The following is a 24292-nucleotide window of genomic DNA, read 5'->3' as shown; positions in this document are numbered from 1 at the left end:
ACTTCGATGACGCTATACGTGACATTTGACAGAATTGTTATGATGAGCCTTTTAATAGGCAATACATGAACAATTAGATGAAAGATTTTACAGATATACTCCAGTTTGATCATTATGAGATGGTTACTAGGTTCCTAATAGTCTAGTAATGTTAATATTAACCAGTCTCGTATAATGCCAGTCATTGAGGTTAACAGCAGATTTGTTTTCAACCATTAATGTATATTTCAGGTGTTCCCTGCAGAAGTGCTGTTATATATTACAATGTAGGAGCCCGGTGTCCAAATCAAGCAGTGTGTCGTGTGTTTGCAGGCAGCAACTACAGTGAGAAATGTGACGTGTTCAGCTGGGGGATCATACTTTGGGAGGTTATCACCCGTAAGAAGCCCTTTGATGAGATCGGTGGCCCCGCCTTCCGCATCATTGTGGGCAAGTTCACAATGGTGAGATTCAGGTGTTTAATTATTTGGCATTTTTATATTTGTAGGCACCAACATTGCAGATCTTTGAAAGCTCAAACATTGAAGTCTTCAAAGCTCAACTTCTTGGGTCAGATTCAAATTCAGGAATCAAATTCAAAAGCCCTGGAATGAACCCCAGGAATGGGTGGAGAGCTTTCATGTGCTGCAAATGATTCTCAAGTAATCTCACTCAGGTACAAGGCCTCCCTTGATCAAGAATCTCCCAAACCCATTGAGAGTCTGATGACACGTTGTTGGTCAAAAGACCCATCGCAGCGCCCTGCCATGGAGGAGATTGTGAAGATCATGATCCACCTAATGAAGGTAGCATCACTGAATCAAGCGGTATAAATTGATAAGCTTTGAAATATGGATTCTGTTTGTCATGTATCTGGTGGGAAAATTTAAGCACAGATAGTTTGGCAGTTGTTGGAGGGGTAACTGTTTTTCCTTTTGTTCAAGTACTTTCAGGATCTGATGAACCCCTACAGTACCCATACCAGTATTCAGATGAGGGACAGTGTAATTCAGCCACCAGCACAGGTATGTATGAGGAATCTTCAGTTAAACATTGTACATATTTCAGCTTTCTTTTTCATCATTAATATATTTGTCAATTGTTTCGGAACATCCTCTTTAATCCCTGAAGGTATCGCCCCATTTCTTGACACAAGCTTGAAACTGACATACCCGAAATAGAATGGTTACTATTCTTTAACCGTTTTGACTACAGGCATAATCCTGGTGTTCTTCTAAAAGGTAACCCTTTGGAGCTTGTTTTCTAAGAGGCAGAATTACTCTGCATATTACTGAAGCATTGTTACAGAGGCCCAAACACAGTGAAAGAGGGAAGCTTTTATTCTCACCTGAACGTTTTTTCTGTTTTTGAATGGATACAGATAATTGTGGCTCTGGCTGATGTGGTTAGAAACACAATGGAGCCACAGCCACAACACTAGCCAAATCCTGTTTTAAATCTGATGACAAATTTCACCAAAAATGTTTTTCGAAGCTATGTCTAGGTAGTTTTACAAAAAAAAAAGGAGACTCATGGAAACTAAATTGTAAACTACATTTTGCTGACTAACGATACACAAAAAAGTGTTCACACTTCCCCCTTTGCCTGTCACCTCACCCTATCTCTCAGGCTCAACTTCCCCTCTCCTTGCACTCTCATCAGACAGCATCAGGTCGAGAAGATCATAAAAATAAGTGCAATAATAACAGACAATAATATCATGCTACTAACATATTCATTCATTCATACTATACGTCCATTGATTGAAGTTTTTGTCAAATTCCAGCCCCCATCGAAAAAGTCAAACACTTTCCGCAATTTCACATGCGATTTATTATTCAGAGCAGGCTCACTCAGCAAGCTTACTGAATAATACTCAAATATTTTGAGAATGTATTAGATTGCTCTATGTAAAATGGGTTCACATCACTGAAAATGCCCTCTTTTGTGGAGTCAATGGTGTTTACACTGTCTTCCTCAGAAACATTCACTCAGACGAGACAGTCCTTAGCAAGTCCTTTATTTAGACATAGGCACCGCAAAATAATTTGTATGTGGTAAAACGTCAACCTTTTTGGCATACAATCTCAAGGAACTGTTGTTGCCAAATCGTAATAGTCTCCGTTTGCGTATTGAAATTGCTACAATGTTGTTACCCAGGCAGAAAGAATGTTGTGTGTTTATGCACATTGGACAGTAGCTAAAATGGTTTTCAGTTGTCACTTCAGTAACATGCACATAGTCAGTTCTTTACTTGACAGAAGCGTTATACTGTAGTTGATTACGCATGGATGGTGAGAACGCCTATACTCAGCATTACGGTTACTGGTTAGAGAAGCTTGTATGTGAGCTCACGGTGCTCCAGAACACCTATATAAAATCTAGATAATACATTATTTACATTTGTACATTTGTTGAACTATGCAACAGCGAAACGGACAACCGTCATAATAAGTAAACAATGTATATTCTATCTAGAAACTATTATGCATTTGGTTCGCTGCCTTGCCATGAAAAGGACACTGACATTAACATATTTATTGTAGTGTGGATTTCCAAATTGCAGAGAAGGCAATTTCCCCCCACACTTGTTTTGCCACCCTCATGTTACAAAATAAGGTTCTGCTGTCGCTAAAACAATGGTGTGAGTTTTAACACTTTCAAACGGTTTATCCTGTTACCATTGTGATTGAAAATTTCACCGTGAAAAAAGGAATGAATACAAAAAAACCTGCCCCAGCCCAGCCCAGAGCTGGTGAGACTTGAGGGGTTAAGAACGACTGGAAGTGACAAGAGGGACCATTATAGTTACTGTGTTCTGTATTTAAAGTACTACATATCTGCCATGTTCATGTCTGTTGCTCTACTTCGTTAGTTTTAACTTTCCTATTTTATCGAACCACTACCAAACATTTTGCAGAGAGCTCCATGTAATGGGTTCCCTTTCACAGGTTCCTACTTGGACTACACCTGCAACAGCAACAAAAGTGATGGAAACCTGGACCAGGGGAGAAATGACACCATCAAGACCATTGAGACTAAGTTTGCACCTCACTTCAAACCGAAGGTACAACCACTTATGTAGCTTCTATTTCCAAGGCCACATGTCCGGCCGTGAAAGTGATACTCTTGACATAGGTCAACCAGCTGAAATCTTTTAATTATTAAAAGAGACCTGCAATTCATCTCAGTCTGGCAAAAGTTTTTTCTTTGTTTCAATGGCACTTAAAGGCAATCTAAGGCTAAGTGCTAAAAAATTTTTTACTAAATGCAGCGGATAATAGATAAGTTGGAAAAGAAAAGGACAAAAATGTATAGTAAAAAAAATGAGCAGCAAGAGTTTGATGACTTCCCCCTGACCCCATTATGGATAAAGGTTCACTGTGCTGGCAATCACTGATCTACAGGAATCAATCATCATTGCTCTCCATAGAGAAATATGTGAAAGCCCAGAAATTAGCAATATGCCATAGACTGGGCTGCGACTTGTGCATTAGACCTGGGTTGAGCAGGCGGGTGGCAAAAGGGTGAAATGCGGACCTGTCTGACGGGAAAATTGCATGAAGCTGAACCAGAATGGAAACGGAGCTGCTCACTCTTGACTGACACTCCCCGAGCAGCGGCTCTCCTCCCACTTCGGTGCATGTCAATTCCCAAATTCCCAAATGGCATCTGGATCGTCCAGAAAATTCTAAAGTAACAGCTTGCCAGCTCGCGACATGCCAGACGCGACCGGAAAATAGGGCCCAATGAGTCGATTCCCGTTTTAATAATGGAGGCTCTTCCATTGCAGCTTCCGAGCATTATTCTGTCATTTGCAGGGGGAAACAGTGCGTGCAGGCCTCCCTTTGTCCAGAGGGAGTAGTGTGGAGAGCCTGTCGGCACGGACGCTGGTCCTGGCCCCTTGTGAGGGCAAGCGGATGAGTGCTGATCTGTCGGAGCTGGAGTACCGGGGCACCTTAGGACCCGCAGGTAACACTAGGGCAACCTTTGAATGCACACACACCAACACAACAGGGATGGTTAGGTCATGTCTAATGACCCACAGGTAACACTAGGGCAACCTTAGAATGCACATGCACCAACACAACAGGGATGGTTAGGTCATGTCTAATGACCTGCAGGTAACAATAGGGCAACCTTATATATGGAGGAGTAGGGCATCTTTACGACCCATAGGTACAGTAACACTTTCAGGAGGATTAGAGCATCTTTACAGATAACACTATGGAGAGGATTAGGGCATTTATACAACCTACAGATATCACTACAGAGGATTATGGCATTTTAACAACTCACAAGTACCACTTCTGGGAGGATTAGGGTATCTTCAGGACAGGCAAATAACACCATAGAGAGCATTAGGGCATTTACACAAGAGAGGATTAGGACATCTTTAGGACCCACATGTAACAGTATAGACAGGATTAGGGAATCTTTAGGACCCACAGATAACACTACAGAGAGAATTAGGGCATCTTTACAACTCACAAGTAACACTACAGAGAGAATTAGGGCATCTTTTGGACCCACAAGTAACACTAGAGAGGTTTAGAGCGTCTTTCGGATTCACAGTCAGCTCAACATTTTCCTTCCTTTCACTGTGGTCAATCTTTAATGTTATAAAGTTCAAATTAGATGGAGAACTGAGAGAACATCTAAGGTTTACATTACTGTGACCACAACTGCTCTGCTCGACCGCCAACACAGTTGTGCCTGCTGTACGGGGCTGACACGATTAGATTACGTTCAGCTTGCCCGCGCATTTCCGGCAGTTCCGTCCTCATGCTGTAGTACGAGAGGAGCGCCCTCCTGTGGACATCCTTATAAGCCACCTCTGCGTCCTGCTTTAATTGAACGTACTGTAGCCGCCTTTAGCCCACTACAGACTGCATGTGTGTTTTCCACAGCACGACCCCCAAACAAACAGGGGCATCGTAAAACCGCCTCGTTTGGCACCATACCTGAGGTCCCCAAGTTCCTGTTCACAGGTACCAGTGCTGGCAGGCGGTATCGGTGCTGGAGGGTGGTATCCATGCTGTTTGCTGGCTGCTCTGCTTCTGCTAAGTTCTGGCATGCAACTCTCCTGTCTGATGCTCGAGGTCTCCAACATTTGGCACTCCTTAATGTAGAGAACATCCAGTAACCTCCTCAGTGTGTACCTGTAGTACTTAATGTCATGACACAGAGTAAGATGATGATGTCTTGATATTCCGTACTCCTTCCTCTAACAATGACATTTGGCTCTCTGAAGCCCCCCCCCCCCCCTACCGCAAACAAGCTATGTGACAGAATCTATTCATATAGTTGGAGTGGTCAGTATCAGTGCGAATACTGTGTGTCTGCTGGTCTCTGTATGTAAAGGTGTGTGGACTTCAGCTGGTGTTTCTGGGCATTTTTTGGTGTGCGTGTGTGTGCATGCGTGTGTGCATGTGGCTACATAATTGTTTTGGATTCAAATACTTTTCTGTGCTTGATCGGTCTTGCCTAGTGCAGTCGAGCCAAGAAAGAAGACCAGAAGGCTGGGTTTGCAACTTTTTAGGAGTATTCCATAGGTTTGAATACACCGGACAAGCCTTGTAATGCGTTCAGAATTACATGAATTCAGAACAATTACATATTTGACCCAGGTGTGGTGTGCTTGCTCGTGTGTGGGTTGCGTGTGTGGGTGCGCACGCGTGTGCGGGTGTGTGTGTGCGGCACATGTTGACATGCCTGTGAGTTTTGAGTTTTGACTGAAAACTCTGCAGCTGTCCCTCTGCCCCCCGTCCCTCTCCCCTCCAGCAGTGCCACTCTTACCCCTGTGCTCTCTCTTCCTCAGGGGGCTGTGAGAGGCGCAGATCTGTGCAGGATCTGCCAGGGCTCGGGGCCGAATCCAGTCAGGTACGGTATGCGCGCGCGTGTGTGTATGCATGTATGCATGCGGCTTCGTGTGTGTGTGTGGTGTGCACTCGTGTGGCGTGCGCTCGTGTGGCTTTCTGCTTGCGTGTTGTATGCATGTGCATGTATGTTTGTGTGTCTGTATATACATCAGCAGTTCACCCAAATCGGAGCTGCTTCCTCCTTTCATTTCTGCTTGTTGGCATGTAGCGCCATTTGTAACAAATGGCAGCACGTGGTCACTTGGTCTGCTTCCATAAATAGGTTTGAATGAGCATTAAGAGGATACCGATTCTGAATCTCTGTATAACATGCAGTAAGTTCTTTGACAGAAATATATTGCGTAAAGGTATGTTATTTTTTCTCTATAGACCCTTGGAGGCACCTGTGTGAGACAGTTTTAAGCTCAGTTAAATTTTCTTTGTCTCTATCATTGATAAACAAATTCTATTTCGTCATCAAAACTGAACACGTGTCTGCTTTCCATGGCACCCCCAATGAAGTTGTGCTGCTGTTTTGGTTGTGGTTGCTTTGGCTGAGATGTGGTCTGCTCCCCACACCCATGTGCTTTACAGCATTCCTGAGGGTGTGTGTCACCCAGCTGTCTTTACAGGGTTGTCACCCCCCTGTTGTCCTCAGAGTGACACAAGCGTCTCGGCATGTGCATGACAAATGGGGTCATGGCAAGTTCGGCAAGACACAAAGGAAGTAGAACCTTTGCTACAATTTGTGGAAATGGGTGTATTTGTCGGAATGGTGATATGCCAAACATTCCATGGCGAAATAACGAGCAGGTTCTTGAAAGAGCGTGTTTGCTTCCACGACTTGTTCATTGAATAGACAGGGATCAGACTAGGTTAGGAAAGGTTATAGTCCCAGTAAGGAAATGCATCACATTTGATAGAATGTGTATTACATACAAAGAAATATGTAGCATTTCATATTGGTTCCTATATGGCATATTGACATTAAATATTATAATAATATTTAAATAATTACATTTGACTGTTGAGATTTTGTGACATCAGATGCAGCTCCTGAGCTTCATCTGGGTACTTTAGCATTTTGCTCCTTTTTCACTGTTTTCTGAGAATACCAATAGCTTCTACTTAATAATAAATTATGTTGAATCTTATTCCAACCTTCAGTAGGAAAGACCGCAAATCTCCCATGGCCCCTGCAAAACCTATGAAATACAGATAAATATGAGTATTGCAAGTATTGGTGGCGGTCTCAAAAAAGCTACAGTACTTTTTGAAGTGTTCATAATTACTGAAGAACACAGCTGAGGCTTATTTTGAAATTGTAAACAGGGGTGCAATCTAGTCGCCTTTCAGAAAAATCTGCCATTTTGAAACCAATATATTGTATGTACGTGAATTGTGTAGCTCCAATGAAAGAAGTTTTGAGGATAATCGGGCAGGCCATGGTTTGGAGAGGGAGAAGGAAAACTGACCATTATGGGAGGATTTGGTTTTGGTCTTTGTGTAAGACCATGTTGCTTACACAAGCCAGTTTTTACCAGTCTATGATGATCTCTGTGGGCTGCCAATGAGAAGTGAACTTGAAGTGAATATGTTTGCAGTTACCACATGTCAGATCACGTTTAGAAGCGACACACGTTATTGAAATGATTTTTTCCCCCCCGCTTATACATTTTAAAAGAATGCATTCATATTTAACTTTTAGCTTAACCGACACTTTAAATATCTGTCTCCTTCATCACCCTCCATGAGTTTGGTTCCTTGGTTATACAGTGTAAGGCAGTCATCATCAAATTACGGTCCTTGAGGGCTGAGAGCTACTGGTTTTCCGCCCTCCATTTACCTTGGAGTCAGGTGAAGAGACTGTAGCACTAATTGTTCAGTTAATTACCCGGGAGTAAAGAAAACCAGGGCTGGATCTGGAGTGATTTGATGATCTCTGGTGTAATCCTCTTTTCTCTCTCAGGGAAGCAGAGGCAGCAGCAGGTCCTCCAGCCCGAGTTCCAGGATGATCGCTGCAGACAAGGCCGGCCGTGGCTACAGCTTCTCCCCAGACGACCCCACAGGTAGGGCCTGTAGCTCGCGAGAGGGAGAGGACTGCATTAGGTATTATTTTGTGGTAGAAAAAGCCAATCCGTCATTATGTTATGTTGTGTAAATTGATAGGAGAATTAAGTCCATGCGTGGATCCATTGTAGTCATACAGTATTCTCCAGAATTATTGGCTCAAGTAATCTGAGCAAAAAATGCTGAATAAGAGTCTTTTCTTATAAGCAAAGCAAGGACTCTGTCACCTCTGATTCATTTGGCAGACGCTCTTATCCAGAGCGACATACAGTCGATTAGACTAAGCAGGAGACAATCATCCCCTGGAGCAATGGGTTAAGGGCCTTGCTCAAGGGCCCAACGGCTGTGCGGGTCTTATTGTGGCTACACCGGGATTAGAACCACCGACCTTGCGTGTCCCAGTCCTTTACCTTAACCACTACACTACAAGCCGCCCCATGCAGAGATGGAACCCTCTCAGTATGTAGCCTAACGTTTTACAAGAAGTAGGTACATGTACTGCCTGTTGGAATGGAATGGCTCAGCCTATTACCGTATTGGGAGTGTTGGTTCTAGTCCTCTTGTGCCACTGTTGAACCTCTTGTTTGTCTGCCTCCAGATACCAGTGGTTCAGACAACTCTATTCCCATGGCTTACCTGACCCTTGACCACCAGCTGCAGGTAAGTGAGCTCTTGGCCCTCTCTGTCCCTCAAAATCAAGGCTTTAGGAAATAAGCTCATTGGTCCTCAATCCTCATCTTAGAGAGCGACATGGTCTGCTGGATTTTGTTGTTGCTTGGGATTTAATGGATCCATTAAAGAAGTTTATTGCACAGGTAACTCACCTCAGTCGGTTTCTTGGACTTGAATTGTTTGCTGATTTAATAAAAATGAGCTGACCCTCCAAGACCACTACTGAGGAAAAGTACTGCAGAGCACTGGGTCACAGCCCATCCTGATTTCTGTGGCAGAGTGACTTCATGCACAAGCATTACACCGGCCATTACCTAGAGTGTAGCCTGCTTCTGGGTACTGGGGATACACACAGCTGTGCTGGGCAGTGAATACAGGGGCAGCCTGTAGCGTAGTGGTTAAGGTACTGGTGCATGCAAGGTCGGTGGTTCTAATCCCAGTGTAGCCACAGTAAGATCCACTCAGCCGTTGGGCCCTTGAGCAAGGCCCTTAACCCTGCATTGCTCCAGGGGAGGATTGTCTCCTGCTTAGTCTAATCAACTGTACGTCGCTCTGGATAAGAGCGTCTGCCAAAATGCCAATATGTACATTCACCACCTTTTGGACTTCAGTGTTAATTGATTTTCTTGCATCCTCACAAAAATCCTACAGAACCGTAACAGTTTTTTTAAATCTATGATTGACATATTGCTTAGTATATAAGTATGTCTTTCCTCATGCATTTGTGTTCCTGAAGGTTTGTTTGGCTGTTGAATAGGGGTAAACTAAATCTATAGTGCTCCCAACGAACCAACTACCAAACTCGAGGTGGTGTTTCTCACTCACTTGAGCAACGTAGCTGTGATTTAGCTATAAGCTCGCCGTAACGTCACCTGTGTAAATCACTGGATTTTTTATTTAAGGCAATGCGATTTTAACTGATCTTTGTATTTCTTGTATTATATGGCATAAAATAAAAATAGCCAATATGTTATTGTGTTATTTGACGCACTTTTAAAAAGAACTGCCTATTGCTAAATCATGGATAGACATAAAATGACTTTTTAAAGTAATCAAAACAAACCAAATGCATGCAAACTTAACTTAAAAATAAAAAATAAAAAAAATAATATGAAAATACATTTCAGTAAATCTGCCGGAAGGTGAATGCATCGCAGCACAATATATCAACAGATTTACTTGACATGGATTATAGCTGCAAATGGATTATAGCTGTTTTGTATAAATCAGATTTTTTTCAGTTATGTCGGTCTCAAAGCTGTCTTTTCCGCTTGTGTAAAAGATTCTTCTCAGATTTATCTTAATTAAACGCTCAAAAGTGTTTTTTGTTATTTTGTTGCTATGGGGACCATGAACTTGTGCAGTAATTGCGTTCACACTTCGCCTTTTTCTGGCAGACTTGCAAATGACTCCTCAAAATTGTTGATCTGTTTTATGCAGTTCTGTGTGTTTTTAAACAATACATTTAATTTTCTCAGCCCATCATCACAATTTCTACTTGAAAATGCCTTTTTTATATTAGTTTTTGTAATCACAAACAATGTAATGTAATGAGGTATTAATGTCTAATTAATGGTATCAGAGGTATAATTGTAATGTCATTCATGTAATAATGTTTTGTAATGTAATTATAATGTATGGAATGTTTGACAAACTATTTTTTAGCCCCTAGCTCCCTGTCCCAACTCCAAAGAGTCCATGGCTGTGTTTGAACAGCACTGCAAAATGGCACAGGAGTACCTGAAAGTACAGACTGAAATCGCCTTGCTCTTCCAGAGAAAGTAAGTGAGGAAACAAGCCTCCAAAGGCTCTGCTCTTTCCTCTCCTTATTGTAAGTGTTCTGGGAAGAAAATATATTTTTCTTGGAAGCATTTTAATATCCGTCTGTGTCCCCTGGTGAAAGGAAGGAGGGATAATGACGGTAATCAGGAGGGTGGATTCGTGAAATGCTTTTCAGACAAATCAAGCCCCTGTCTTCTGTTTTTTTTCGCCCTCAATCTGTGATACTTTCTCTGTTGTAATTGTCCCTCTCTCCCTCTCATTTTCTACAGACCGTCCCTCTCTCCTGATCTCCTCTCCTCTAGTCTTCCCTGTCTGTCCCTCTCCCTTTTGTTATATCCTTTCCCTTATCCCTCCTTCTTTCTATATTCTCCCCTTCTCCCTTCATCCTCTTCACCACCTGCGTCCATCATCTCCCTCTCTCTTTCCACTCCCCCTCCCACTTCAATCATGCTTTATTGGATGACTGTATATGACAGCATTTCCAAAGCATTACATTCAAATTAGACCAGTGAAATTGCAGTTAAATAAATGAATAACTTATGGGAGGTCAATTGGCAAGTTATATGTAACAATAATAATAATTATAATTATAATTATAATAATAAACAAATGATAATACCAATAAATTATCTGCATGACTTGTTGTTTCTCACCTTGTGACAGGAGGACACATCACCTCCCCCACTATGTATTTTAGGAGTTCTGTAATTCTGAAACTCAGGGAAGCTGGCTTCAGTTTTTGAATGTAATCTCCCTGTCTCTCATTCCTTCCCTCCCTCCCTCCTGCATCTGCAGGAAAGAGCTGATCGCAGAGTTGGACCGGGACGAGAAGGACCAGCAGAACACATCCCGCCTGGTTCAGGAGCACAAGAAACTGACGGAGGAGAACAAAAGCCTGTCCACCTGCTTCCACGAGTGCAAGAAACGGCTGGAGCTGATCCGCACCCAACAGCAGAAGAGACAGGGCACCTCCTGATGGAGATGGGGCACCTCCTCACAGTGGTGTGGGTGTGATAGGGCACCTCACAATCAGGCCAGGCCTGCAGACCTGCAAGCCATGCCCACGTCTGTTTATGAATCTCACAAAACTATGCCAGTAACTCCTGCCTATTTCCTTTTTTATTTTACACCACCCAGTCTCTTGACAGAAACTTATTTAGGTGCACTATTGGTCCTGTATTTTCGAGGTTTTATTGGGCACAGACATGGCAAATTGAGGATGGAATGGTTGGCAGCGGGGGGTGGGGTTTTGATTGCTATTGCTTGGGGCTGTAATGCACAAAAGACACACCTGTCAAAATTTGAGGGTTTTTTGGGTCCACCGCCCCATGTCTCCTTTTGCCTTCACTGTTCCCAAAAATCCTGTGCGACGTACCAGGTAAGTCTCTGTTTCTCTGAAAAGTTGGTGTAAGATGCTCTTTAATTCTATGGTATTTTTTAAAGAATTGTTAGGCCTTGGAAAATTCAAGAACCGCAACCTTTGTAGTGGCACCACTGACATCCATAAGTAGCCAGCTTTGTAATGTGGCCAAAACTACCAAATTTGTATTCAGGCTGCTTAACGTGTGATTAAGAGGGATGCATTTTTAAACTTGCCTTATGTGTGTATGTGTCCACTAGGAAGAAATGGACTGTAACTTGTATGCTAACCTGGCGAATAATCCCAGTTGAAGATGCAGTATTCATTATTCATTTCAATTCCATTACGTATTGGCATACCATTGAAATCGTAAAGTTGTTCAGGTCAATTGCTTAAGACCCCTCTGGTTACCTTTTTTGCTTTCTTATTTCTTGTTTATCTTTTTCCATTATTCCATTCATATTGTTGTATTTATTTGGTATTTTTAATTGCATTTATATTACGTGACTCTGTATGCACAGTTGTAATATGAGTGTTGACTCATATGGGAAGCTGAAATGGAAAATGCTGTTGATATTTCCTGCCGTTCTTTGCATTTGGTTTTCTTTTTACACACTGTTCGCAGTATTGGGCCATTCATTTATTGTATTCACTTTGATGCTGTAGTACAAAAAACTTTAGGTTGTTATGTAATAATATTTGAAAATATCACTCCAGAACATGATGTTTGCTAATATTTTGGTTGTCGCCGGTACTGTAATATTCTAGGTATTATTATTATTATTATTATTATTATTATTATTATTATTATTGGGCGAATAGCCACAGGTGCATAGGCATCCTGTTTGTCCTGATTTTATTTTTATGTTTGGACATAAAGGGATATAATATCATCAAACATTGACAAAAGTTCACCAAGTCCGGAAATGACCTCTATTGCTCAAAAATGGGAATGTTTTATTCTTTTACACTAATACGATTGCTCACTTACTTTTTTAAAATAAATATAATATTTCATATGGATGAATATACTGAGTTGTCTTCTGTAATGTTTATAAGATTGGGAAATGTATTGGGGGGGACCTTTGGCCATTCCTTTATCCAGTGTTTTTCAACATACTTAAGAAGATGCTTTGCTAGTGGACGGCTACCCGGTTAAACCCGCAAATTATCAACCAGTCTTTTCTGGAGCTCAAGATTATAATGACTATAACAAGAACAAAACAACCACATAACATTAAAAACCAATAACCATATTTCACCATAAACATCAAACACAAATGTCCTCCTTCCATTAAATTCACAACTGAGCTGTAGTTTTATATCATCTGATCATAACAGCCAGTTCCAACTGGCTTCATTGTGGCTATGACAGCTGAGCCCAGTTATTGCCTGTTTGCCCTCAATCAACAGAAAAACCTTTTGCCCCAAACACCTCCCCCTATTATTTTATTTTATGACATCTGCAATCTAGTCCAATGAGATTCTAAAGTGGGTATGATGTAACCAACTTTATTTCAGGTAGCAGCATGGCAGGATCACATGGCCAAGTGAAAGTCATTTGTTGCCAGTTTAGATGAAAATAACAATATGTTATTTAAATATGCATATTTTTTGTTTAGCTATATATTGGAAAAAGGCAGTTGGCAGCCATAATTGTCTCAGAGGTACTGTAGGTTGTGCAGCGAGGGGTACCTATCAGGTATCAGGGCAAATGTCAGAAAGGGGAAGAAATGTGATCTAAGTGACTTTGACTGTGGAATGATTGTTGGTACCAGACAGGGTGGTTTGAGTATCTCAGATACTGCTGACCTCTTGGGAATTTGGGAACAGTCTCTACAGTTCGCAGAGAATGGCGCAACAAACAAAAACCATCCAGTGAGCAGCAGTTCTGCGGGCACAAACGCATTGTTAAAGAGAGATCAGAGGAGAAGGGCCAGACTGACAGCAACGCAAATAACCACACAGTCGTATGCAGAAGAGCATCTCTGAACACGCAACACATAAAACCTCAAAGTGGATAGGCTACAGCAGCAGAAGACTTAATAAGTCTAAAAAAGAAGTATAATAAATACCTAATAAAGTAGTCACTGTTTATCTTTAGGGCAGGGAGGACATGCCTAAATCAAAAAATCATGAATCTTCTAAATGCAGGAACGAAGCAGGGAACACAATCCTGCATAGTATGCCTTTAACAAACACAAAGGAATCTATGGGTTTTGAGCATGGTGCCCCTTTTCAAGAAGTTGGTTTCAAATGGGTAGTTCTTCTAACCAGATGTTCAGCCCTTGGATTTCTTCTGTGCTTACTCTCTTAAAACTTGGTCAATCACATACATTGTGTGTGTCGGGAAAAAAGTACTGTGCCCTGTTGTGTTAAGTTTAATGAAGAGTCATACCCAAAGAGAATGCCAGTCACCCATGTCCCCATGCTAAGTATTTACGGTACTGTATAGACCTAGAGAAATAAAATTGGGTTTTCACCAGATACTCTTGAGAAAAGCCTTGTGTTGCAAGAACATTTAGAAAATAAAATATGTTTTTTTTGCAAGAGCTTCCTACTACATTCTGTCTCATTTGCTGATAGAATTTTCAGTTTTAAGAATGCAAAGCTAGCCACCTGTTTTGTCTCTAGGGAAAATGTAGTGTTGCTTTTTTTCCCGCACATACAACCCACACTTTAGCACTTGGCAATTAGTGGTCCAAGCTGCACTAGGTCCAGTTGGCGTATTGCATATGAGGAAATATACTTTTCAAAATTATCTGACACCTTTTCACATATTTTGTGTAAAGTGCTGCATGTGAACTACGTATTATGTGATATTATTTTGTCATATTATTTTCAGGTCCATGTGGCACAGAAAATGTGCCTATGCTTATTTTCTCACAATAAAAACATAGCATGAATTAATGCATATTACATTAATTCATATAAAATATACATATGCATATTTTTTCATTAAGTTGGTAGGTAGGTAGTTTCAGCTGAGGTTTACTGACTGGCAGTTTCAACTCAATCCCACAAGGTGATTAATGATCAAAGCATATGTGGGCCACTAGGTGGCGATCATGGAACATTTCATATGCTCCTGAAGTCAAAACAAAAACACAGCCACAGTTGGAAAAACTGCTCCCTGTGGGACATGTTTGCACATTGTGTATACCTGTGATATGGAAACTGCATATCACAGGTATATACCTGGTAAATTACTGAGCTTGACAATTTTGTCTCAGAACAGGTGTGGGTGCCCCAAACGTTTCCTCTTTTCAAATGTATGTTAAATGTAATATTTATCCATTTTGTTTGCATATAAAACATTCCTGGATCATCACATAAGTATTGGCCTGACTGTAATTTATTTATTTTTGTTGAACTCATTTTCCCAAGTTGATATCGCACCCTGCATTTATTTTTGCCTTGATGACGAATGCCAGCTTTTTTGTCTGTTGTCTGGAAATGACAGCTGAAAGTGAATTATTTTTGTCTGTGGTAGGTGATATCATTGGATCCGTATGTAAGACAGGAGTTGTCTTTGCTCACTGCAGTGTGTAGTGTCCTGGGCTTATTGTTGGACTCACTGTCAGCTGTGATCCTTTGCTATTTTGCTCTGAATGAGCTCAGACTGTTCTGGTCTGACGCAGTGATGACAGAAAGGATGACTTCAGCAGGCTTTGCCTAAGGGTTGTGTCTTCTTACTCACACTGTCTGTGTGTACTTGTGTGCATGCTCGCATGATTGCGTGTGCGTGTAGGCACAAGAGTGTGTCAAGAGTGTGACAATTTTTTATCAATTTTTGTTTTACCAGTGTGTGTCCATGTGATGTGTTCAGATCTTGTTGCCTTGCATGTTGCTTCAAAAAATGACGCATTTACAGAACATTATGAGGACAAATATTTTAATAGGTAAAATGCTGTTATTGATAAGTACAAGCCTTGCCTATTATGTGAGCCAAAGAAATATCTAAAATTTTCAACATTATTACTTTAATACTGTAGATGGAAGTATCTTTGCCAATGAGAAGTCTTTAACAACACATCATAGCTGATTCCCATCCAATCAAATACTTCAAATTAAATAACAATTTTTTTTAAACTTGAGTAGTGATGATATATCTATTGATCTTTGAGGAAGTCAAAGATTGATACAGTATTACAGGTTAATAGCGGTGGTGTCTATTAAAAGTTTCACAATTTGGATTTCTGTTTTGTGAAACAATTCAAGATTGTTGTAATGATTGAAAATTGGGTACTAATTTGGAACATCAAAACATGTTAAAGTCAACTGTTCAAATTCATTTTGAGAGAGAGAGACACTGCAGTACAAACAGAGATTACCCCAGTTTTGCTCTGACTACAGTTTTGATAATTTGTCATATTTAAAATAATTGCATAACTACTCTGCCACATCAGACATCACTTTCACTTTTGTTGAAGAAAATGATAAAGCACAATGAATTAAACTACTTGAACCTGGAATTCCGTAGTATAATTGAGTGGAGACCTTCCCACCTGTCTTCTGAACTTTTGACTTGTATGGTTGACATACCTGTCGAAATGACAAATTCCTCATAATATTATCTTCAGTGTGCTGACTTTCCCTATTTCTTCATTGCTGTAACATGATATCACAGACATACAATAGACATTGGTGACCCTTTCTGGGGGAAAAACAGTGGTGTCGAGTTTGTGACCAACTCTTGAACCCAGGTTCTTTACAGCTTCTTTCTTTCACTCAGGAAATTGTGAGGTCCAATTGATTACAACAAATATGTGTTAATTTCAAGGACCGAGAGGAACAAAGCTTACAAGAACAACCTTAAGGTAAATGAGTCTTAAAATAACATTAAAATGGCTACCTCACTCTTCAATGAGTAGATCAGGTGCATTGGCAGACAGAACACTGAACACTAGTCACTTGATTTTAGCTGTACAGGATGTATGCACTATGGAAAAAAGATAATTTTGTATAATATATACAGAAAGAGAAAACAATATTAGAACCTATGTAAGCACTTTCTCCCATATTCAAAAACGAAGTACAAGGGATTCACAAGTTTTTCATTCCAGGTAAGGATGGCTCGGCTGCAGAGTTGTAATTCATATAAAATGTACTGAGAAAGACATATAAGTTATGTGGATACTTGTAACCAAGCCAGACAGTAAATGTCAGAGAAATATATTACACAGTAGACAAACACATAACTGATGTGGATACCGGTAACCAAGCTAGACAGTAAATGGCAGATAAATATACTCAGCAGTAATTACCAGTGTGCAGTGCACTAGTGTAATGCAATCATAAGGGTGGTGAGCTTGTAAAGATGTTGCTGTGTCAACTTCCATTGGGGGCACTGCTGTTATACTTTGAATTTACATAGGTATCATAAACCTTTTCTAGAAGCAAGGTATTTATGTAGAATTCAATGCTTTAAGGGCTACATACTGCACCACAACAATGCCATAAGCCTAGGCCTACAGCACATATTAAATATTAATATGTATGGTATTCATGGGATATTACATTACATTATTGGCATTTGGCAGACACTCTTATCCAGAGCAACGTACAGTTGATTAGACTAAGCAGGAGACAATCCTACCCTGGAGCAATGCAGGGTTAAGGGCCTTGCTCAAGGGCCCAATGGCTGTGCGGATCTTATTGTGGCTACACCGGGATTAGGACCACCGACCTTTCAAGTCCCAGTCATTTACCTTAACCACTACGCCACAGGCCACCCATATATATATATATATATATAAATATTAAATATTAAAACCACAAATGGTATTCATGGGATGTGTCAGTAATGTCTTTATGGTCCTATTCATGTGCTTCATAGCCTTAGGTCCACGGGTATAAGCTAGCCCTAATATTTATGTCTGAATAATGACATGGGTTATGGCCTTTACTCAGGGCTTGTCATGATACTTTTTGAAGAGTAACAACTCACTTCACGAACAATATTGCCAACTAAACAGACTGTATAAACATTCAACTATGTAAGTGGACAATGGCTGTAAAAAATGCTTTGTAAATGTACACAATCCTCAATAAATATGCCAACCAAATAGCACATGGTATAATATAATTGGAAAGGCCAGCTTCAGTAGCATGAGGCTACTGAGACAAATGGCTTGTCCTTCCACATGCACACAAGAGGCTTGACGACAGCTAATAAATTAATACAATAATTCCAGCAGTGTTGTGCTGTATTCTCTTGCGACAGAGGGGTTCCTTTTGAAGTGATTCATTGTCAGTGTAAAATAAAAACTCAATGGCGGCAAAGGGTTTTGGCGAGACGGAATTATTAATATAAACCGTATGAGCCAAAAGCTCTAAATATGGTAAAAATTTAAATAAAAGAATTTCCCTAAAAATAATTTAAATACGGTATGTATTTAGCATACCCTGGTATGATAGCAACTAGCAAGATTAGGTGATTATCCCTTCTAGGAATGGAAACTGATCATTACAATACAAAATAGGAGTAAAAATGCTCACGGTGCCTTGCAGCTTAGCTAAAATAAAGTAGCATTTACTGCAGCTTGTTGTAGGTTAAGAGGAAATGTGTGTATGGCTGAAGGAAATGGGAAGGGCGAGGTTCTGGTGACCACAGCCAGTCAACTGGGTTGTGGCAGTTGCTGACAGTTAAAAACACAAATTGCTCCTACCCTGATGTGCATCTTCCCTGTAACAGGAGCTTTAAACAAAACCATTTTAATTTAATTAATTTCAATGTCAACAAATGTATGAGTTAATATTGAGTTCAAGAATAAATGGATATTTCAGCTGTCTACAGATGGTGCTGCAGTACAGTCTTGCATATGATCATTATGGACCACAAAGTAAAAAACCTTGGAAATGGAGCTACAAACTGCAGGAAGTGATGTAAAGATAAAACACAAATTTAATTCAAAATGATGGTTATGTCACAATAACATAGTCTCTCACCTTTGCATTGAACCAGTATAAACAGGAAGCCATTTCCCCTTTTAAACAGGCTTATGACACGTATGTCACTGATGGAGCATATGGCAATTGCAATACTATGCAAGGTGCCCATCAAGCTGTTTATTATTATGAGGTTGTAGATTGACTGTATGTGGGTGAAAGGTAATAAATGCCAAACGCTTTAAGGAACAGTAGGTGTCAAGAAAAGGGAAGTATGTTAGACTGACCAGCTAAGAATGACTCATAAAACTTTTTAATTCACTTTTGTTTCCAGTTTCAGGTTGAAGAAGTAAAATCAGTTTAAGGCATTATGCTGCTTTTTCTTCTTTTTTACAAGGTCTCATATTCATATGTTAATTTGTCTCAAATATTGAAATGGAGAACTAGATATAAAAAGTACTGTAATTACTACATGATGAAACAAAAATGTATAAAAAATACTCTTTAATAAAAGCTCTGAGTCTGCGCTTTGACCACATATGAATGGTTTGATTGCAAACACACAAAGTAAAATATTAAATCAAAAAAAGACATGGCAACCCCAAACCTTTGAACGGTACTGTATGTATTAATGTTTATGGACATTATTGGGAAAGACGCCCATTGAGCATTTTATTAGGAACACCCATACACCTACTTATTCATGCAATTATCTATCCAATCATGTGGCAGCAGTGCAATGCATAACATCATGCAGATATGGGTCAGGAGCTTCAGTTACTGTTCACATCAACCATCAGAATGGGGAGAAAATTAGATCTCAGTGATTTCAACTGTGGCATGATTGTTGGAGTCTGATGGCCTGGTTTGAGTATTTCTGTAACTACTGATCTTCTGGGATTTTCACACACAACAGTCTCTAGAGTTTACTCAGAATGGTGTGAAAAACAAAAAAACATCCAGTGAGTTGAATTTCTGCTGGCAGAAAGGCCTTGTTAATGAGAGAGGTGCAGTGCCAGATTAGTCAAAGCTGATAGGAAGGTGAGAGTAAAGCAAATAACCATGCAATACAACAGTGGCATGCAGAAAAGCATCTCAGAATGCACAACATGTCAAACCATGAGTTGGATGGGCTACAACAGCAGAAGACCACACTAACCTGCATTGTGTCAACAGTCGAGACTGGTGGCGGTGGGGTAATGGTGTGGGGAATGTTTTCTTGGCACCCTTTGTTGCTTGAATGCCACAGCCTATTTGAGTATTGTTCCTCACCATGGCCATCCTTTCATGGCCACAATGTACCCATTTTCTAATGGCTACTTCCAACATGATAATGCACCATGTCACAAAGGAAAAGTCATCTCAAACTAGTTTCATGAACATGACAATGAGTCAAATGTTCTTCAATTGCCTTCCTGCTCACTGGATCTGAATCCAATAGAATACCTTTGGGATGTGGTAGGACAGGAGATTTGCAGCATGAATGTGCAGCTGTTAAATCTGCAGAAATTGTGTGATGCATTCAACATGGAACAAAAGAATGTTTTGACATCTTGTGGAATCCATGCTATGAAGAATTGAGGCTATTTTGAGAGCAACGGGAGGCACTACCCAGTGTTAGTATAGTGTTCCTAATAAAGTGCTCAGTGAGCATATGTAGTAAGTATTAGTAGTAGTCCCAAGGAAATGTTTAGTTGGACATACCAAGAGCATGCCACTTATTTGATGCAGGTGGAAAACTATAACATACCTACAAAGTACAAGATACCCTTCCTGAAATGTGGAGGTAATATTTGCATACTTATTTTATAACTTAATTTTATAGTTGTTATGATCAAACTAGAAAGTACAACACATTCTTGAACTGTATTTTCTCACATTCATGATGTACTATTGTTTACGATGTTGCACTTCCCACGGTTGAATGCGGGAATTCATCTTTTGTGCATTCTTCGTTCTTACAAGTCCTTTTGGCAACTCTTCAGAACCCGCCGCCTCCTCTCCCGTACCTAGTGTGCCAAGAATCTGTGAATTCGGAGTTGAGTCTGTCAACAAACATTCGGCTGCTGTTGTTTGCCCTGTTTAATTCCGTGCATGTTACATGGGTGTGTCCACTGAGTCATGTCATCACTGGCCAGACCAAAACCCAAATTTCAGAGCATGCTGGGAACTTTTGGAAGCTCAAACTGAACACATGCCCACTCCCATGTGCCCGCATGAGCTTGTGTATTTCCAGTAACCAGACCAAGTGCCGGTTAGTATTTCCCCAAGTTCTGGATTGGAGGACAGGACGAGCACATTGGGGGCCTAGATTTCACTGCACGGGTGGAGAGCACTTGTAACACACCTTGATATACAAGTTATTGCATGCCTAGACAAAACCGTGTTATGTTTAATGAGAAAAAAAGCCACCCTTCTGCAGACTGTCCTCTGGCTTTGTCACTCTGCTGTTCCTTGAGAAGATTGAGGCCACCTCTCATTTTGGGCTCCAACTAATCCAGCTGCAATGCGTTCTTTCCTAGAATTTGAAGAAAATACCTTGCTGCAGGTATTACTTACACAATGCTTCAGTGATTCCCAACATCAAATACAAATATTTATGGATGTAATGGAAACAAAATATTTTATTGCTCATTTGTATTTGCCCGTTTTTGGGCGCGTGCAGGTTTTTGGGAGCGAGCATGTGTCCTTGTATCTGCGTATGTCTACGAATCTGTGTGTACATGTTTGTGTGTCTTCATCTATCTGTCATCTACGGTTACATGCTTGTTTGTGTGCCCATACACATTTGTGTATTTTTCTTTGTATGTATGTGTATGTATATGCATGTTTTTGTTAGTTTCTTTCTGAAATGATGTCTGTCTGAAAAGAAATGTGAGAAGGCGAGGCTGTGTCTGAGGAGGGCCAGGTTATGAATGGTGGTTGAAACCGTCCCCAAGGCACTGTCAACACCGGGATAATTGACGCGACTGAACCGTTTGGCGTTCTCCCACGCTGACGGTCATCGAAGCGGAGGAACGCACTCGCATCTGTGCACTCCTGCCCGGGCTTGTCTGCTTAGACATTCGGCAGACTATCTCTGCCGCAAATGGGATGAATGACTGTGGAGTGAGTCACCCCTGCACAGGTGCAGACTTTAACTCTCGGCGCTCGGCTCTCTGGTGATGACTCATGCACTGTAGGGAAAGCAGCGCTGTGATTACCTCGTTACTTCGTTACTTAAGAAAGGATCAATTGGATTTTGGGGCCAAAAATGACAGCTGGAGAGAAGATTGTTGCCCGACAGAGAGCCTTGCCCCATGCAAATAGAGGATCACTAGTGCTGGAAGCAGCCTTCCATACATGGACCTTTCATCCTGTAAGTGGTTGGAAACCAAGTCCACCCCTCACCCTCCCCGTGAAAAAATGCAGTCTGACTTCGTCATTCACCCTGGTTAGCCCCACAAAAAGGTCACAGGGTACAGGAAAGGCATTTTGGCCTGCTTCATTTTGTCTGGCTCTCATGCTGCTAACCAAATCTCCCTGGGGAGTCATCGCTACTCACATGCATGCTGCTTTCTAGACACAGTCTTGAACAAAAGACCTACTACCATAGCTGGCTGTGTTTTTAGAAGACGAAGATATACCAAAATTGTTTTTATTAAATGGTCAATTGATGTGAGTGAATATAAAGGACTCAAGAGATGGATCCCCCCCCCCCCCTTTGGACTATGCCAGTTTTCATGTCTGCGATTCTACAGATGTTATTAACATTTCTAAATGTTCTATTCTTCATCACTGCTTTTACCCAGAGAAGATATTGAAGGTGTTTTTTTACTATAACGGACTGATTAGATAGAAAACTATTTATGTCAAAATTAAGTATTAATTTCTATATTTTTAGCTTGTGTGATCCTGATGTAAACAGCTGCTGCACAGGTATACCTAATAAAGTGCTCAGTGAATGTAGTATGTAACATCTAAAGCACTAATGCAAATTAACTATGTTAAGCAAGAACCAGAATACAAATCCTGAATACATACCACAGATTACATGCATAACAAGCCCTAAAATGAAAATCCTAAAACCATAAAATATGCCATGACCTGAACTAGTACGAAAGGTAGTAGTGTTAGTTGGTGCAGCTAGGACAGTACTCAGTCTTTGGTCTGCATTTGAAGATGGAAAATAATTCTGCTGTCTTGCAAAAGTTATTTTACTTTTCATCTTTGCAGTGAGTTTTAGAGTCGTATAGTATATAGTGGAGTGTATCCATAATTGTGCATGTGCCAGATGGGACAATGCTGTTGATCAAGGTAACTTTATTTTCTTGTAACATGCATGTTAAATATGTAATTAAATTGACATATTTCCTTAGTGTAGCACACTGTTGAATGATATTTACTATTATTAACTCTTGCTATCACTGAATACAGATATCACCATTTTCAACACCAGGAGGAATGTTTTGCGTAGCCTTAATGCAATAAATATAGAGTACATATTTTACCAGTGTAAATGTTTATTATTATAATAATAATAATAATAATTATTATTATTATTATTATTATTAGTAGTAGTAGTAGTAGTAGTAGTAGTAGTAGTAGTAGTAGTAGTAGTCATAATAGTAGTAGCAGTAGTAAGAGTACTGTAGATAAATCAATCATTCATGGGCAAAGCAATAAGAAAAAATGAATAAGCAAAATGTTCAATTGCTTGATGTGTCTTAAGTGTGTGTGTGTGTGTGTGTGTGTGTGTGTGTGTGTGTGTGTGTGTGTGTGTGTGTGCGTGTGTGTGTGCGTGTGTATGTGTGTGTGTATGTGTAAAAGGATCAATGAACCAGACACTGTAGGGGTGAATGAGATTGCAGCTAAAACATGTTCTTGTTTGCTGATATCAGTGCAGATGCCAAGGCTCACTGTGTATAACTTGTCCTGTCATGTCCTGGTGAGAGAGCAGGATTACATTAGAGAATCATCTTGACCAGCAAAGATTTCTGGCCACTGCCAAAAGTTAATTGACTTGTAACAAAACTTCACAGAAGTAGGAAACAAGACATCCGGAATGACTAACAATTATCAATGTGAAATTTGCCAATTACTACAGCATGCGAGATAATCAAGAACCTTAATTTTATTTGTGTATTTATTTGTTTATTTATTTATAGTTATAGGAAGTATGTTTTATTAGTGATGTTTCATAGGTGGCTATATATCAAACAATAACTTTATGCACGTTGCCGAGGTTCACGAATTGGGTGGAACTGCGACCAGTGTGCAAAATAATCAGTGGTCAACATACCATAAAGATCTTGGAATTTGCGCAGATTATGCCAAGAATTGATTCTCGTGAAGTATTTTTGATTCCCGTTAATAAAAACTGACTGCCTCATTACTCATTGCGCGGGCACTTCTGCTCATAGAAAATTCTCCTACCCGCGATGTTGCTATAAAGATTGGTGGTAGCGCGCTGCGCGTACTCGTTATGGCGATTCGCTAACTCCTACTGCGGATATTTCTTTGAGTAAGTGCCGAATCGTTTGGGGGGCCAACGCAATCTACGTCGCGTATTGTTGTGAATGAGAGTTAGAATGACGTCAGTGCTCGAATGTCAACAATGTAGCGATTGAGAGTAGGCGTTCCATTAGACTAGTGTAGCAAACAGCAGAGACCAGCAGCATGCGGCATTGGACCGAAA

The 24292-nt window shown here is 40.5% G+C and overlaps 1 protein-coding gene across 1 annotated transcript in view; it reads left to right on the top strand.

The window, feature by feature from the left end:
• Nucleotides 1-12755, top strand: part of LOC133123128 (mitogen-activated protein kinase kinase kinase 7-like) — a 17948-nt gene extending 5193 nt beyond the window's left edge. The window contains exons 6-15 of the mRNA XM_061233458.1: nt 313-429; nt 822-1004; nt 2931-3046; nt 3801-3951; nt 4890-4970; nt 5801-5862; nt 7810-7909; nt 8509-8570; nt 10248-10363; nt 11160-12755. Of these exons, the coding sequence (XP_061089442.1) occupies nt 313-429; nt 822-1004; nt 2931-3046; nt 3801-3951; nt 4890-4970; nt 5801-5862; nt 7810-7909; nt 8509-8570; nt 10248-10363; nt 11160-11340 (1169 nt within the window). The 3' untranslated portion in view covers nt 11341-12755. The remainder of the gene's footprint in view (nt 1-312; nt 430-821; nt 1005-2930; nt 3047-3800; nt 3952-4889; nt 4971-5800; nt 5863-7809; nt 7910-8508; nt 8571-10247; nt 10364-11159) is intronic.
• The last annotated feature ends 11537 nt before the right edge of the window (nt 12756-24292 follow it).

This window comes from Conger conger, chromosome 1 (genome assembly GCF_963514075.1).
Source record: "Conger conger chromosome 1, fConCon1.1, whole genome shotgun sequence".
NCBI classification, from domain to species: domain Eukaryota; kingdom Metazoa; phylum Chordata; class Actinopteri; order Anguilliformes; family Congridae; genus Conger; species Conger conger.
Note: the sequence above shows the minus strand (reverse complement) of the source record. Positions and strands in the feature narration are given on the sequence as shown.